The sequence below is a fragment of the Eptatretus burgeri genome, chromosome 7 (assembly GCF_056783735.1).
Source record: "Eptatretus burgeri isolate ZD-2024b chromosome 7, Ebu_testis_v1, whole genome shotgun sequence".
NCBI classification, from domain to species: Eukaryota; Metazoa; Chordata; class Myxini; order Myxiniformes; family Myxinidae; genus Eptatretus; species Eptatretus burgeri.
Window position 1 is genome coordinate 58,777,826 of NC_140967.1, and position 18,349 is coordinate 58,796,174.

Here is an 18,349-nt window from a genome sequence, read left to right on the forward strand (position 1 = left end):
GCTTGACCAAAATGTTTTTGAGTGCTCCTGGGTTGGGGCATTGGGGGGATGGGGGAAAGTAGGGGAGAATAAAACGAGGTTTGTGTAAAGTGCGTACCACGTTCAAAAAGTTATCGGAACGAGATGCTTAAAAAAGTCCAATCAACAACTTTTTTTAATTTCAAATCACAAGTATATTAAGTACTTGTGATTAGCAAGAAAGGCTGGCAGGATGGCCTGGAAGGACGCACTGGGTTCGAATCCTGACCCGTGTGCTATAAACTGTCATGTGGGTATTTCACAGGCACCCATGTGGGTGAGGTGGGTCATGTGGGTGATGATGATGATTCATCAATATGGTGGGCATTAAAAATCCCCCATGGTGTCTTTCACAAAGAGTAGGCGAGCTGTCACCGGCATCCTTAACCAAATTCCAAGTTGCTGCCGTGACTTTTTGAGCCGGTGTGTCGTGACTCATCCAGGATCGGAGTGCTGTAACTGTTTCGATATTACCAACGCTTTTTGTATGGTGTGCATGGTACGTGATGATGATGATGATTTATTTATTTACACTGGAACATCCTGCAACTGCTTGGCTGCATCATTTTCTGGGGGCATGACTGCTATACTGATGCAAGGCCCCCTGCTACCAGTAAGCTGGTACTCATTTTGCCACCTCGGAATGATGACAGGCTGAGTCAACCCACCTGGTGTTAATTCAATGGTGAAAAACAAAAAAACAGAAGCTTGAACTTAAGAGCCTCAGATCTGCAGGCAGCCACCTTAACTGTTAAGCCAACACGAGGGATGATGATGATGATGATGATGATGATGATTAATAATAATACAGTGCTTGTGCATAGAGAAATCAACAAGATGTTTGCGTTTCTTGGACGATGGGATTATAGTTGCGAGAACTTTTTCCAACACTCTTCAGTATATCACAGGCTATATCGAAGGTAGATTGCCTCCACCATCGCATCAACATATTGTTTAATACCCTGTATATACCACCTGGTGCCGTGACGACATAGAAGACCGGTGTAGAAGGTATGAAGAGGTTAAAAAGGAAGCTCTAGTGTAAAGGAAAACCTCATCTGGATGACGTTTATTTCAATGTTTCCGTTGCCAATTGCACGGTTGCCGCCCACCGTACAAGTTGCCACCGGGAGGGCAAAATGCACGCGGAATTACAACGAAGAGAGGTGGAAAGGGAATGAAGGAGGTACGGAGGAGCGTGGTCCATGGATGAGAGCAGATGTAAGGGTGTACGGAATGGAACCGAAACTCTGTTGTTGACTCGATCGCATTGGGGTGAAAGAGGAGATCCAAGGCTGTGCTGTTGTTGCACAGAACAAAGTCGGGAATGCGCCGTGCACACATTAATATGTACATGCGTGTTTCCCGCTTTAATACGGATCTGTTACACCGTGTCGAGGTCCAGGTATCTCCCAAAGGGTTGTCGGAGACTCGTGGGCATCGGCTTGATGTCGAGGTGCGGGTGCATCGCGAGTGGAATTGTTGAGATTTGGGGTTGCAGACCATATACAAACCACGTGTTACCGCAACGTGCGCAACCATCGCGCTGCTTTATAGGGCCGGGGGGGGGGGGCTTTATTCATATATATATATATATATATATATATATATATATATATATATATATATATATATATATATATATATATTTAAATGATGCTTGAGGAGGAGAGATGAGGGATTGGGAGGAGCAGGTTGACGGAAAGGAAGTATTTTCAAAGGGCAGAGAGAGTGCCAGACTGCCAGGGAATGGCAGACAGTGCCAGACAACCGATAAAAGCCAGTGACAACATTTGGCTAACATGTGTCCTTGTGCCAAGGGGGTGTTCATGAGAGATCGATGGATATAAGTATATATGACGACAGTACCGGGTCACAACAGGGCGCCCAATCAGACATGTCACATGATAAACGTACCAGCGCCCTTGAAGATTATTCGGTCAACCCGGGAGGGCAATGGGAGGGTGATTTTTGGTCATTTTTGTGGGCTTTTTGACACCGATGGCACAATACATTTTACATTTGGAAAGGTCTTTTACTGTATGTGTGTCAGGATGTACGAAGGACTTGCCAAGCAGAGGCACGACCGATGAGGGACAGCGAAGAGCAAGCCCGTACGGAATCTCTTCCTCTCTGCGAGTCCAGTCTCCCCAACCTCCAGCCATCCCCCCCCCCCCGCTCTGCCGCCCTCCCCCTCCATCTCCCCGCTCCTCGCCCCATCTCCCTCCGGGAAAAGCGCGCAGCTCGGCCGGCGCGTCGAGCAGGCGACATGCGGGAGCAACAACAACAGCAGCAGCAACAGCAGCAGCAACAACAACAGCAACAGCAGCAGCAACGAGGTCTCATCGACACGGACTTGTCACCGGCTCCGTCCCCGGTCGCGGGCTCCGTGCGAGTGTGCTTCGTGTGCGGGAGCGTGCTGCCCGTGGGCTGCGAGTGGCGGCTGTCCGTGCGTCGCCGTGCTCCGGGCGCCCCGTACTTTCCCTTCCTGCTGAGTCAGGAGCCGGCTCCGGGCGCCGACGGTTCGGACTCGGCCCCGACCGGTGCCGTACTCGCGTGCGGGGTCTGCTCGAGCTTCCTGTCGGCTCAGTGGAGCTCCTTCGAGAGGAGCCGCACGCCCATTGAGAAGCGGCTGTACTGGCTCAAGCGACCGCACGAGTGTGAGTCCGCACGCACGCACGGGACGCCCTCGGACTGGGACCTGTTCCCGCCGGACTCCGTACCCGGCAGTGGATCGACGGGCAGGAATCGGGACGACTCGGGTTCAGAGGACGCCATGGATGCGTTGTCCGAGAACGGGTTCGCGCAGGTCGGCCACGACAAAGAAGCAAGGCTGTGCGGGTCCATCACCCGACGAGACCTGGGGATCGAATCGGACCCGAAATGTCGACTCGTCGTGCACGGTACGACGCCCCCGGACTCGGACACAAAGCCCGCGGTCCTGCCGGGCACCCGGAGCCAGAGCGCGGAGTGCCCCAGTGGCGGGGGTGACCGGGCCGCGGTCTGCTTGCTGTGCTGCGCAGTGCTGCGCCCGCACGGATCCCGTTGCACTCTCCAGAGCGAGCCGAGCCCCAGGAGCCCCGAGAGACCCTTCTTTCCTTTCCTGCGCCTCGTCGTGCCGCCTCCGGGGGCGAGATCCGTCGGCCCGGGAGACGGCGGTGAGGCCGAGCTGTGCTCGCAGTGTCATGACTCGCTGTTGCGCCAGTGGCACACGCAGGCGACCGCCGGGGTCCAGCCCGAGCGACACCGCTTTTCAGCCAATCTCCGCGGTCAGCGAGTGGAGTTCGGCCCGGGATCATTGCTGCAAATGCACTTGATGCAACCACAGGTGGTGGAACCGCTGCGGGAACCCAAGAGTGAACGATGTACCGACGACGGTCTCGACGAGGTCGTGGACAACAAGGCTGTCGAGACCACGGGAGTTTGCTATGTGTGCGGGGAGCCCGGAACTCTGTGTTTTGTACGATCCTTTCCTCCAGACCACCATGAGACCGTCCCATCCACCGACACCCCGATGCACTTTCCCCTGGTCCGTGTTCTCCGACGACCACCTGGTGCAGCGCCCATGAATGTGCAGGGACACGTGTTGTGCTGCGCCCGCTGTCGCGCCGTGCTGCGGGAACTATGGCGAACGTACCGTCTCATGGGTGACGACAGTTTGGTGCGTAACCCCGGTGTCTTCGCCGAGCGACTGCGTAGCGTCACCCTAGCAAAGCAACACCACCTCCAGCAACAGCAACAACAAGAACAACAACAACGATCCCGACGAAATATCCACCCAGAGGGTCCAGAACCCGAGTCGTGCCGCTTGTGTGGAACCTCTCTCGAGCCAGGTTCGGAGCGTCGGCTCCGGGTGACGCCACCCGCCAACATTGGTGACCGTGAACCATTTTTCCCGTGCCTGGCCGTTGCCATGGGATCGTGCACGGCCGTGTACGCTCCCGCGTGCGCCCTGTGCGCCGCAGATCTGCTGGCTCAGTGGCGGGCACACAGCTCGGGTCCTGGAGCCAGCAGCGCCTGGTCTCGACCCTACCGCCTGGACACCTTCACCTGCTACTTCTGCAGGCGCGAGAGACCTCGCCGCGGCCAGTTGTGCCCGGTAACGCTTCCCAGGGTCCCATTGCCCTTCGTACCCGGGCTGGTGGTGCTTGACTCTGGCTCGGGGACGGTGGTGGCGTCCTGTTCAGGGTGTTCCACTCGGATGGGTCGGAGTCTCGTGCTTCCTGCCGACCGTGGGACCGACGCGCAAGAGAAGCTGGTGAGGTTCGCCGCTGTTACCTGTGACCGTCGTACCTGACCGTTTTGGTTCCCCCCCCCCCCCCGTTCCCATGTAAATAGTGTTCTCTTCTTCCTTTTGAACGGAATATTGTATTCCCACGTTCTTGTGGGGTTGGCCCAAATCTTTCACCAACTGGCTGGCCAGGCTCGACGAGATGGCTAGGAATTTGTAATTTGTTCAGGGTTCCGGAGATAGCTATCCTCCTCTTTGTCAAGGACATCGTGGGATATTTAACGTCCACCAACTAATTCCAGCAGACGGGCCACCCAGTTTAACGTCCATCCAAAGGACGACACACGCACACATTTCAGAATCACCTTGTGCCTGTGAAACACCGAGATGACAGTTTTATAGCTGTGTCGGGATTCGAACCCAGGCTAGACAGCCCTTCCTTGTAAATAACAGTGTGTAATCATGTTGCGGTGTCTCGCTATCCACGGCAGAGGAGTGAAAATCAGTTATCGTTCAATACCCTTCCAATGTGCGTGACTGGTGTTACCACTTGACTCGAATTCCGGTATCGTAGCCTCTGCCACTTCCTTTACTCCAGATGGTGCAGTTTTGAGATTAAAAAGCGAATTTCCTCCCAAAATCCCCCCATGAGCTTGTTCACCAAGTTGCAGTGTGATGGAAGAGTAGCACAGTGGTCCTTGTGCTCAGGTAGGAAGCCAGGTACTATATTTACCAAGATCAAGTGATTGCCTTAAAGTTTCGAAGCAATTGCTAACTTTGTAACATCTGTTTTCTTTATGGACCATTTTGCTCAACATGTTTTCAAAGAGTAGGTCTTTGTGTCAGGCGGTGGCTGCAATTGGACATGAGGACTTGAGAGGCCATCTCCTTCCCTCGGATAACGTCGCTTCCTTCCCCCTTTGGAAGTATATAATAATAGTAATAATAATACTAAAAATCCAGTTGTAGGTGTCGATGGGCTGGGGGAGTGGGAAAGGGAAGATACTCCTCCCCAATGTCCGCCTCCCAACCCACCTCCCTGCTGTAAATTTGAAAACTCCATGCCCATTCTCAGTGTGCTTCTCCAATTATTAAATTCCAAATCAGATATTCCTGGGAGTAAATAACTCATTCGACACGAGGATGCCTCTTCTCGATGTTTACATATTACGTACACAGAAATGCTGAAATTTTTCGCCTGCCCCGCCTCACCCATTCTCCATAACCGTGTTACTGTACAGTCATCACATGACTGTTTTTGTGCAAATGAATAGACCGTTAAAATGACTTCACGGATTGCTTTGATCAAATTGTTCAGGGGTTACTCGTGGTGATCTGTACTTTTGTGGACCGTACACTTGAACGGAGCATTGGAACTGCCGAAGCAGTTTTTCCTTGGCTATTTGGAACAATCTGGGACAGGTCGCCACTCCGACCCTTTCTTGGAGCACAGCTGCGCCACTGATGCTGTGCCCCTTTTTACCGGTACTCATTTCGCCGACCTCAGGAGGATGACAAGCGGAGTCAACCCCACCTGGTGTTAATTCAGCAGCCAGCAAGGCTCAAACTCAGGACCCTAGGATCCCAAGGCAGCCACCCTAACCACTAAACCAACACCAGGCTTGGTGATCTGTACTATAAGAGAGATGATTGGCTCTCTGTCTGTCTGTCTATCCGTGTCACATGTTTTTTGTCAGAGTTGGCCGAACTGATCTTCGTCAAACTTTCAGAGGTTCATCAGTGAGTGCTGCGGAGTGTTTGAGGCAAAAAAGAAAAAATTGAAAAATAAATATAATTTTTTTTTTGTTTTTTTCTTTGGATTAAAAAAAAATTAATCTCTCTGTAAAGTTGGAGTGACTTTTTTTTAAAAAACCACAGATTTGTCGTTTCCGGGCTATTCTTGTATTGGTCAAATCTGTGTGCCTTAAGCGATATCAATCACAGGAAGTAAGGTGAACTGACCAACCTGCGAGCTCATGCTTTTGGGATTGCGATAGGAAGCAAGAGGTGAAGCGATTACATCTGATTGTAGATGAAAAAGACGTAAACTCCTCCTCCCCCCTCCCTCCCTTCTACAATGGAACCTACAGTGATTGCACTGTGCACAACAATCAATTAATTAATTATTTGTGTCATACGTTTGGAGCATAGGATGTCAGGGGTTGTCACGTGCTCTGGTCGATGTCTAATGACTTGGTAAGCATGTTATTATCTGAAGCACTTATTAGTCTCCTCGCTCTCACGACAGAACTTTTTACCTTCACCATTAGACCTTGGAAAGCTGGTTTGACAGTTGGATCGGATTGCTGCCACATGCCACAGCAGGAACCTGACTCAGTTTGGCCAAGGCTAAAATCATCTTGGTCAAGTGCCAGAGTCAGGTTCATTCTGCAGCTCACCAGGAAGAGGAGAAGATGGAGGAGATTATGGCTTTTACCACTTTGAAGCACTGTATTTTTTATCAATAGTGAGGTTTAAGCTTCACACCAACCACATACTTGTTGCAAGGGATGTTTACTTTACGTCAAGAGCATGTTGATCAGTTCGGAGCATACTTCCTTCTGAATTGTCTAGTCTGTGTTTGATTCCTGAAAGAAGAATATTTAACAATGAACTCATGTTTTGCTGGCAGAATATACTGTCTCAATGGGCTGGCAGGATGGCTTAGACTTAGAGGTACGTGCACTCACCAATAAGCTGTCGAGCCTGGGTTCAAATCTCAACCCAGCTATAGACTGTCATCCTGGTGTTTACCAGGCAGTGTGGTTCCTCAATGTGTGTTGTCCCTCAGATTGATGTTCAACTGGGTGCCCCATCTGCTGGCTTTAGTTGGTAGATGTTAAAGATTCCACAGCGTCCTTCGCGAAGGTTAGGCGAGCTATCGCCGGCACCATTGCCAACTTCCAAATTCCTGCCCTAACTACGTCGTCGAGCATCAGGCCCGGCCAGCCCGTTCATGAAAGACTTGGCCCCAAAACTTTCCCTGAGCAACCCCACAATAATTTGGGAATAATTGTGGCTGTTAAAGAAGTACGCAGCTGAAACACAAAGATGAAACATGAGAGCGAGAGGTCAGTGTTCACTTGACCTGAATAAAAAACATTTCACCCTTTATCGGGGACATTAAACCAAATGTCCCATCCATTGATGCCCAGTTGTGAACTCTGAAGATCTCGTGATGTCATAAGAAAGGGATAGGTATTAATGACCTGTTATTCCAGATAAATTAAAAATTCTTGCTTATGACCAAGATTCAAAGAGGTCACTCCCAGGGTGCCCACAGAAACGTCACCAGTGCATTTGGAAACACAACAAAGGCATATGCCAATGTTAACCACAACCACAAATCACATTTGCTGATGTATGTGTTTCTGATATGTTATTGGTGACAAGCTCACCCACACAAAGCTATCAGGCTACGTTCTTGAGGAAACTATTTGATATTTTATGTTTATACAATGGGCTTTTTACAGCAATTTTAAGATCAGTACAAAGTTTGAGTAAACAATTATTTACTCTCATCGTGTAGAAGCTTCAATGTTGTCTTTACTGCAAATATATCAACTTATTAGATCTTCGAAGTGGCAGCTCACATCCATGTTCTGTCACCTCCTGTGACTATATGTGATCGCTTCTGCCCAACCTGATGGTGCTCTTTGTTTGATCCGTGTCCACTTGTTGCCCCCTCCCTCTCTGTCACAGTGTAAATCTTCATTCTTTGGCCATTCAACTCTTCCATGACTCCCGTGGACCTTGACATATTTTTGTTTTTTATCGATGTAGCTGACTTTTTTTACCTACTTTAACACTCTACCAACAGGGCAGATATCTGAAACATTATGGTATCTGGAACAATGCCCAAGATCTTAGTTGTCTCCTTGATTGTCTCCTAAGTGGTTGGTTAGCAGGCTTTGTGGTGATCTGGTTGTGCAATTAGGTGGATAATGCAAGGAGGTCTGGGTTCATCAGAGTAGCAGCTGAAACACAAAGATGAAACATGAGAGCTCGAGGTCAGAGTTCACTTGACCTCAACCACTCCCTAAAGGCATGACAGGCCAGGCACTTTCACCTATTCCGTCTGCTCGTCTCACTGACTGTCTGTTTCATCTCTTGTTTATCTCTTTCTTTGCATGGGAAATGCATCTTAATATTGATGATGGCGCCGTGAATACAATATATCATTATGCTCTATATTACATTCTTGTGGAGGGATTGATTCAAATTCATTTGTAACCATTCAGCGTGTAACTTTTACCAGGTAATGAGTCTTTTTGTGTTGCGTTCAGGCAAACTTACTGACTGCTTGGTCGGAGGAGCAGAGCCTGACGCTTTTCGGCCCTGTGCCCGTTCAGAGCTGGCAACTTTGACATGCCAACGCCAACCGATAGAATTCCTGCGGGCTAATTTAGGGTGCCAGGCAGAAGGCTAAACCTCCATTAGATAGGCAACTTCCCATCTTCCTTACAGCTGCCGCCGAAACCCCTTCAGAAATCCCTTCAGTTGTTTTCAAGTTGGATTATTAAAAACAAAAAGAAGATAAATATCCGTTTCACTTCACCACTTCAATGGTAACACATCTTCGTCTCTATGGTCAGCACAACAATTGCAGGAAGCCGAGGTGCTTTTGAACTTTTGTCTTCAAAACTTTGTGCACCGTGTGTTGAAAAACATGCTCGGCTCTTATAACCCGGGTTGAATGTATAGAGCTGTTGTACAAGCTGGACGTGAAACGTTGAAGTACAGACACTTCCACATGTATCGTTTGACTCGTTACTGAGTAACCAAAATGTGTTTTTTAAAGTACCCATAAAATCGAAACCTTTGGCTATAACTTTTAGCGTGAACTTTTAGCATCAGCTGCATGTAGTCAACACCCATTGGATGTACTGTATACAGTACCTGCTTGGCAAGGGCCGCTTACACTTTATGTGACGAGTACTAACCTTATTCTTATTAAAAACATGATAACATAACAATTCATTTATTTGTCTTTAATGTCGAATGGCTGTGTATTTTTTTTTTTACGTCTTTCTTTGCACAGGGACGGATAAAAAGACGTTCAGCCAAACTGGCACAAAGACTGATGCCGCAGGGACTGTGGGTCTTGTTTACACTTTGGTCCTGACCTGGTGACCCTGAACGGCCACACAAGCCTCGAAGGAATGTGCTCCCGCCTGCCCTCTCCTCCCCTCTTTTGCCTGACCGTCTCCGTGTCTCCCTCTTTTCGTTCATTCTTTCCCAATGTGCCTGCTTCTCTGTCTGTTTGACTTTTAGTGAGTTACAGGTTTTGAGGAAACTGCCGCTTCTCTTGTTGGCAGATCAGAGAGAGAGAGAGAGAGAGAGAGAGAGAGAGAGAGAGAGAGAGAGAGAGAGAGAGAGAGAGAGAGAGAGAGAGAGAGAGAGAGAGAGAGAGAGAGAGGCATGTGCCGGACCAGGTGCATGTACTCCCCCCAACCACCCCTCCATCTCTTTCCCTCAAACTACCCTTCCTTCGCACCTGGTGGTGCTTGCCTGCGCTACGGCTGCTTCTGTTTAAGGAACACTTCCCAGGTCTCACCCCAGCTCCCCGTTATTCTCACCCTCCCTGTGCCCACTCCTCATTCTCTCTCTCATCTTTCTTTCCCTCTCCTTTCCCATTTCCCTTCACAACGCGCCCGGCTGGCGCCGCTGCTCGCCGATGGGAGCCAGGCGCCGCCACCACGTGCCGCGCGCGAACTGCGCAGTTTTGGACTTTGACATCCCATGACATCATTAAATCGATGCAGTTGTTGCGGAGCTCACATCTCTTTTTTTATTCGGTACTATTCGTACTTATGGATCGTAACACTTTGCAAATAATTTCAGCGCTGATACGTAATGGGCTCACAAACCATGTTCACCATTCGAACTTTCAGCCTACAAGCGTTTGGGATCCGAACGTACTCGGAAGGGGTCGCGGCTTGAAGTCGCCGCAGCGGAAAGGGGGGTTGGGGCGGGAGTACGAGAGAGGGAGAGAGAAAGAAAACTAGGGAGATGGTGGGAGGGAACTGGAGCCGTTTTCTCTGCTTCGTTTTTTTTTCTGCTCCAAGGCGCCAGAGAGACGCGCCGCTTTCTCTCCCCCCCCCCCCCCCCGGGGAGCCGGCTCGCTGCCAGCCAAGCAGCAGCTACGCTGTCCTTCCCTGCCTCTCGCATTCTCCTTTCCTCTTACTCTCTTTCCTCCTTGCTTTCGCCTTCCGCCCTCTCTCTCTCTCTCCTCTGTGATACCCTAACCCACTTACTGTCCACCTTCCATTTCCCCCTCGCCACCACATCCCACTTCGTCATCCTCTCGATTATTTAACCTCCTCCAGAGCCTCGTCTCTTCTGCACCCAAACTCTCCCTCCTTCCTATGCTTTTTAGACCATTTTTATCCCCCTTCCTCTTTGCTTTTCTGACCACACCCCATACCCCTCCTCCATCCCCCACCTCCCCACACCATCGACCTCAAATTTTATGTGTAATGATTTCGATCCAGCTTCTGCTTTTTAACTGCATCCATTGAGAATAAAAAAGATGGAACTTCGCTGTTGAACCATTTTCATCTCATCGACCTTCCATTTTGGTGGCGATCCGCAATTTATGGCGATAGGAGTTCTCATGCCTCACCAAGCTGCTCTGCCTTTTTCTTCCTCGTCCCTCCTCTTCCCCTCCCTTTTAGCCTTGGCGTAAAGCTAACAGCAGCAGTGCAAGTTCCCGAGTGAGTTTTCCTATTCATTTGCAGTGCACGTTCCTGTTCAAGTATAAATGGGGCTGGTGGGGAAACCCTGGGCAGTGATCAGAACTGGAACTCAGAATCCCACAGAAAGCTCAGCTGGATATCAGTACAGGCAGGGGGTTGTCCTGCACATCCTTTTTTTTTTATATTGGCGTGCAGGTAGATGCATGGTGTCATTGTTTAAAATGTCGTTTTCAGGGCCATCTGCATGTTCTATGTGTTTTTGAGGGGGTGGTGGTGGTGGGGGTTGGGGGGGGGAATTAAGAAAGAGGAACTATTGTAAAGGAATGGAAAGGGGAGGAATAGGGAGAAAGCATAGGGTCATTGGGAGTTGAGCATGAGGGGGTAAAAAAGGGAAAGAAGCTGGGAAAGATCGGTGTGAAAATGGAACACTTGGAAAAAGTTGAGTGGTGGTGGTGCGGGGGATTTATTTTTTGCAAACATGATATCTATATGGCCCCTATTGCCATGTTGCGCTGCACTACTTCGCAGTAGTATAATCACTTGACAATACTTTATATGGAATACAAATAACCGGTTTTTGAAATTTGTAAAAGCAAAAGGTTTGCCTTTGGCAATGTCGTTCTTGACAGCGTCCAAAGGGCCGTGAAGGGGCTTACACATATTACATTGCACAGCCATTACATACACACTGGGGCATTAAGACACAATAGACAAAGCAACACAATATATGGGACTGAAGCTTAGCGGCCCGGCATCATAAACTATGTGCTCAAATGGGAGCAGCAAATAAGTTAACCCAGAAGTTACAATCATTTAATGTTTATGACTTTTTTTTTTAAATTAACTAGTACACAAAACTGGTGATGACTGTCCTTTTTGGCATATCCTCAACAGTTTTTCAACATTCATTGGACTTCGAATGAACACTATAACTTTATACCAATATGAATCATGATCAGTACACACTTGTATTTGATGGTTGAAAGCCTTGTTCAACATGGCATTGTTTCACCATAAACTCATTTTCCCTTTCCCTGGATCCAGCTTTTAAGCCTTGGGAGAGAATAGAGTAATATGGACCTCTTCGGGACTTTCCCAATTCCATTCTTCCTTGAGATAGACAGAGTAGATAGTCAATGTACTGAATTATTAATTAATTGGTACACATTACCCATTAGTTGCTCGACCAAAACGGTGCCCAAATACACATTCAAAAAGCTGAATGCCTCATTTCTGTGTTTGCTTCCAAATGTTGTGTCTCTAACCCCTCACTCTCGATACCCATCCTTCCCTATCATACCCAACTGCTCCTGGACTCTCTTTCGAACCTCAAACAGCGGAGAAGGTTCTTTCAACCCTCGACTCTGACTCTGCAACTGGACCGGACGGTATCAGCTCAGGTGTCCTAAAATCCTGCTCTGCTGCTCTTTCACTTGCTCTCTCTGACCTTTTCACCTTGTCATTTTTGCTAGGTCATCTTCCATATACTTGGTAATCAGCCAACATCACTGCATTGCATTAAAAAAGTGGAAAAATGGAACCCCTTAACCACAGACTATCAGCTTACTTCCAGTCATCAGCAAGGTCCTGGAGTGCATCATCACAGTTGATATGAAATCCTTCCTTTTCTCCAACAACCTCATCTCAGATCACCAATTTGGTTTCAGACCAGGTCACTCCACCTTGGACAACCTGCTTCTACTCACCCAACAATCGATGGAGTCCCTCAATATCAGACATGAGATCAGGGCCGTCTCTCCAGACGTATCTCGTGCTTTTGATACAGTCTGGCATCCTGCCTTTCTCTCCATATTCTGCCTGTGACATCAAAGGTACACTCCACACTTGACTCATTGACTTCCTCTATTGTCATAACCAACATGTGGCTCTCAACAGAATCCTTTCGTCTCCTCTCTCTGGCAAGGCTGGAGTGCCCCAATACAGTGTTCTGGGCCAAGTCCTATTCCTGATCTTCATAAATGATATACCTATCCACCTACAAGACCTTCATCCGCAGCTTGATTGAGTACTGCTCTCCCCTCTGGGCTGGCTCCCCTGCTTCACATCTTGCTCAGCTTGGCGCTGTGGAAACCAAGGCCTTCAACATTATTGGAATCTCCCGCGATGAAGCTGAGTCTATGGGTCTATCACTACACCATCGCAGACAGGTCGGTGGTCTCTCATTCTTTTACTCCCTCTTTTCTGGTATTGCATCCTCTTCTCTTTTCATGCTTTATTCCCCCTCCAGGTTTCTGCAGGGCTCACACAATCTACCATCAACCCTCCTTCTGGTTAAACTACCGAAATCCATGATCATTGCTCACCAAAACTCATTCGTTCCTCTTTTTTTCGCACCTGTGAAACTAACTTCCACATTCTCTTCAATCTAATTCTTCCCTCCAGGTCTTCAAGACAGCTGTTCACCACCATCTCAGATCATCCCCAATCTAAAGCCATGATCTTTTCTACCCTCATTAACCCCCCTCCCCACCCTCAACCCCCAGTCCCTCCTTCCAAATTTCCAGCTTTCTCTCCTGAGAGTTTCCTCTGTATCCATCTTGCTCAACCTATGCATCCTGTCCTGCCCCTCAATGCTCCCCACACCCATTTCCAAGTCTGCCTCTATCTTGGCCTTCAACTCTGCTATTGGTGTTTTTCCCCTCTTTCATTTGTTCCTTTTGTCCTGTTGTGTTCTGATCCGTTCAATATACTAATTCTAGCTCTTCCACGAGCCTTGACTATGTAATGTGTCCCAAAAAATGAAAGAAGACGTCCAATAGTCTAATAAATTTCAAGTACGTTTAATTAGTGAAGTAAAAATTGCAAATTATATGTAGAGTACTTCCAATATATTGGAAACGATTGATGTTTCTTGGAATGTTGTATCTCTTTCCAAGAACTTTCTGAATGATGTGTATATATATATATATATATATATATATATATATATATATATATATATATATATATATATATATATATATATATATATATATAGTTTCTTCGTGGGCCGAAGCTGCAGCATAAGCTTTATGAAGTTCGTGAACATCAATGAAATGTCGCCTGAAGCTGTCTCTTTGGTTGTTTCAAATTGGTGGAGTGGAGCTTCACACTAATTGTTGGTTGGCTGTGCCCTTTTTTTTACAAAACAGTGTGTGTGTGTGTGTGTGTGTGTGTGTTTGTGTGTTTGTGTGTTTGTGTGTGTGTGTGTGTGTGTGTGTGTGTGTGTGTGTGTGTGTGTGTGTGTGTGTGTGTGTGTGTGTGTGTGTGTGTGTGTGTGTGTGTGTGTGTGTGTGTGTGTGTGTGTGTGTGTGTGTGTGCGCGCGCGCGCTGAAGTCATGCTCAGCCTTGCCTATGGGCCAACAGCCTGAGAAACATCCATGGATGGTGTTCTCCTCTCTTCTCTCCTTGGTTGGACCGGTGAATGTGCCATGGTGGTCATTATTATGAATAACCCTTTGTAGTATACCGTAGATGCCTTTGGGGGTAGCAGTGAGTGCTCCTGCCTTGTCAGGTTGTGTTTAAGCTGGAGAACTATATTTTATATTATAGCACTGCCAGATATAATTTAGTCTCATCGCTGTTGTGGTAATTACAAACAGTTTGGTTGTGTGGGAGACACCAGCTGTTGGTCTGAATCACAGCAGTCGTTTCGTAGCAATTAGGTCTAAATCAACATAGCAATGAGGAGATCTTAATTTCGTGTATGCAGAAACTTGACACTTGGCACAAATGAAGACAACTCTAAATTTTACAACCATTTAACCACCGAACCGGATTTACCGCAAGTTGGTGAATCATCAACTACCGTGTAGTATGAACTTAAAGGGAACATCAAACTTGCAAGCATCCTACCATGTGCAATGGCAGAAACACAATAACCTCCCACATTATAAATCTTACGAGAGCAATTGGTAGAGCTCACCTAAAGCAGAAAACGAGGGTCTTGGTGGAGTGCCAGATCCCTGAGAACAACCTTAGGGTGACTGAGTGTGCAACCAGGCTTTCCATTCTGCTAAGACTTGCCCATAGACTAGACCAGCTTCGGTCCGTGAATTGCAGGAATAATGTGGTGAATTTTCCTGAATTCTTGGTGGCAAGTGACCACCAGTTTGAGAGGGGGAATGGGCACCTGTGGGTCTGGTTGGAGAGGCTGCAATTGTTGGGAGTATGGAACGAAGAGGTGAGGCTGCAAAGCCTGAGGCAGGGTCTGCAGTGGTGACAGTTCCCCCAAATTTTGATATTTTTGGTCGTGTTACAGTGGGCCCAAGGCAGGTTGACCCATAATGTTGTGGAGTATTTAAACCATCAGGCAATGGAGGGCTTTTTGGTTGGGTCAGACCCTCATGGACTTATGAAACTCTGAAGTAGGAGTATGATTGTTGAAGGTGTGTGTACAGAACCACAGACCATGAGCTCTGGTGTTAAAGGTAGCCAGTTGTATTCCAATTGGGGAAATAACGAAATTGAGGACAGATGGTGCAGCATTGCAAACCCAGCACAGAGGAAGGCATTAACTGAATTGAAGGTTGTGGTCACGCAGGTTGATTGACCTGGAAAAGCATAGCAATATTAGCTTGAGGGAAGAACATTCGGGAGCTTTGCACAATCTGAGTGAGGGCAGTGTGGAAAGGTTCAACAAAACCTTACTCACCCAATTGGTTTTATTCACTTTGGAAAACTAGTTAAAGAGGGATGAACATCTTCCATTCATAACTAGACGGCTGCGATTGGAGATCGCTGATGGTACCCGCTTGGTAGCACTTGAAATTCTGCCTCAAAATGAAAACAAACGTTTTTCCTTTTATTTCCAAAAAAGCGGGACACCAAGGACACCAAGCCTAAACACTTAATGCCTCCCTCCGTGAACCATAATAATTGAAAATTGGAAAAATAGAAAAATATGAAAAATGAAAAAAAATAATAATATAATAAATGGAAAATTGAAAAAATAAATGTTTGAAAATTAAATAAATAAAAATTCAAAGAAATTAAATGATTGAAAATTGTGGGAAATAATTAAAGAGTTTAAAAAAATAAATAATGGGGGGAAAAATCTTCAATTTAAGCGAGATACCATGGACACCAAGACAAAACACTTAATGCCTCCATCCGGGAACAATAATTATGGTCTATTGGACCACCAAGCATGAGACGACTTGTATTCCAAGTTTGTGGATGTTTAGTTGCGAAATGCGAGTTCCTGCATATACTGGTATGTATATATATATATATATATATATATATATATATATATATATATATATATATATATATATATATATATATATATATATATATATATATACATGTTACTCGGAGAGCCTTGAAGTCACCATGAGGGTGAATCCTTGGAAGGATATGCATGTGAGCAAACGTCCAGGGTAGGAAGGGCTCATGAGTATGTACAAAAGGATGAAGTTCGTGACGGTATTGATGTCAGGGCTCAGTGTAAGAGATTTGTTCCTGAGGATAGAGTGGTTCTACTTCTGAATATACAAGAGCGAAGTCTGCCCAACCTGACTTCATCCAGAAAATGGTCTGGCATGGTGCAACAGCAGGTATCTGATGTGGTCTCCAAAATTTATATGAGCCATTATGTTCTCCTAATGATTTCCGTGGTAACCAACTAAATTCTCTATCGTGGTGATGAAACACCCAAATGGATGGAAAGGGTGAGTAACAGGGCAGGCTTGAACGAGGTCAAATAATCCATTTAGGGTTGGACACTGGGTCATTGTCATCACCTTTTATGCCATCATCATGACATCAGAAGCCCATCGATTCAGTCTGAGTTGTAAATCCTGCCCCGACAGGTGACCTATACAGTGTACACATGTGTTTGACATTGATGCAGTGTGTAAACCTGTATTCTGGACTGAGATGTGAATGGATGAGTTTGTAAAGGGAAATTGAGGAAGAAATGTGAATCTATTTGCCACTAGTACTCTCTCCCCAACGAGACACTGAAATAAAGGTGGGACTACAGGAGGTCTTCATTGATGGTAGGATTGAAAAAGTGGCCTGATGATGGAGGAAGCTGCATGGTTTTGTTTTAGTTTTCCTTCTCACCAATCCTGTACTCTTGTAAAAGTGAAGTGTTGTGTGGTGAGTTCCCATATTGTTTGTTCAAAGTCATGTGTTTTGTGTCCGTGGTTCCATGTAGGTGTAAAGAATCATTGATAATTTGTCCAGAGACTGTCAGGATGCCAAATCATCCAGCAGGGGGAAGAGAGGGGGGGGAGAGAAATGTTATGAAAATGGTGATTTTGATATGTCTAGTTCATTTAGAAGTTGTAAATTTTCATGTATAAGGTCAGCAGGTGACATTTCATTAAGTTTGTCCATTATTAATTTATTCCAGACTTTTCACATCACCCTGCACTAACTGTTTGTCTGGGGGCATGCTTGGACATTTAAACATGCATTTCCATGAATTTCTCTGTGACTACTTCAAAATGACCATTGTTTGAACCGACTGACCGATTGGTGGTGAATGGGGACTGGTGGTGGAACATCGGGACAGGGAACTTTATGGGAGACAAAATGTTGGCATCATAGGACGTTGGGACTTGGTCGCACCCACCAGCTGGAGCTGGTGTGTCTGGCATTTACGGAGTACAAGGCGGCATGTGCTCAGTCTGGCTTGGATCAGCGGCATGCGCTCTGAACACACGGGTCCTATGCTTGCCACTGCACCACTCTGCATGCTATGGATGCCCTGAGGGCCCCACTGCCTGTGTTCATGAACCATCATGATCGCACTTCTTCAAGCAGCCTTACCTTTTCTGGCTCTTGCTACCTCCTTCCCCCACTCCCAGTGTCCTCCTGGAAGGCCTGTTCCTTCTTCTTATTTCACCCTCCCTCCCATCCTTGTTATCCTTTTCCCTCAATTTGATTTTATTCTTCTCCCCTGATCTTTAGGTTCCCTTGCTGGCCAATAGCAAGTAGTTAGTTTTGCAGTAGGTTATTCATTATCCTGCATTCTTTAGTTTCAATTATTTTGTGTCTGTAATAAATGATTAGCTTAAAATTAAGGTGGTGTTACTTGGTTGCCTCCGTGGTGAAATTAGGTTCTCGATTCAACTATTCAGGAGGTTAAGTAAATATGTAGTCACTCAACATTTTCACATTCTGACCTTGTAATTATAAGATCTGCACTCTCAGACCATTGCAACACACTGTCTCCTCGAGGTGAGTCTGTCTATACACACACACACACACACACACACACACACACACACACACACACACACACACACACACACACACACACACACACACACACACACACCAAAAATATAATTTGTCGTCTGTCTGTATGTTCGTGTTTTTTTGCAAAGACCGCTACGCCGACAACCACTACATTTGGCACACAGACGATGTCTGACCCAGGGATTGT

General features: G+C 46.8%; 1 protein-coding gene across 7 annotated transcripts in view; it reads left to right on the top strand.

The window, feature by feature from the left end:
- Positions 1-1,911: 1,911 nt before the first annotated feature.
- The window catches only part of GSE1 (Gse1 coiled-coil protein), a 228,833-nt gene continuing 212,395 nt past the window's right edge, over positions 1,912-18,349 (top strand). For 2 of the 7 annotated variants that reach the window (XM_085888618.1, XM_085888621.1), the window contains exon 1: positions 1,952-4,276. In XM_085888618.1, coding sequence (XP_085744744.1) covers positions 2,108-4,276 — 2,169 coding nt within the window. In that variant the 5' untranslated portion in view covers positions 1,952-2,107. Of the gene's footprint in view, positions 4,277-18,349 lie in introns of all 7 variants that reach the window. The other 5 variants (XM_085888620.1, XM_085888615.1, XM_085888616.1 and 2 more) reach the window with 5 other exon arrangements.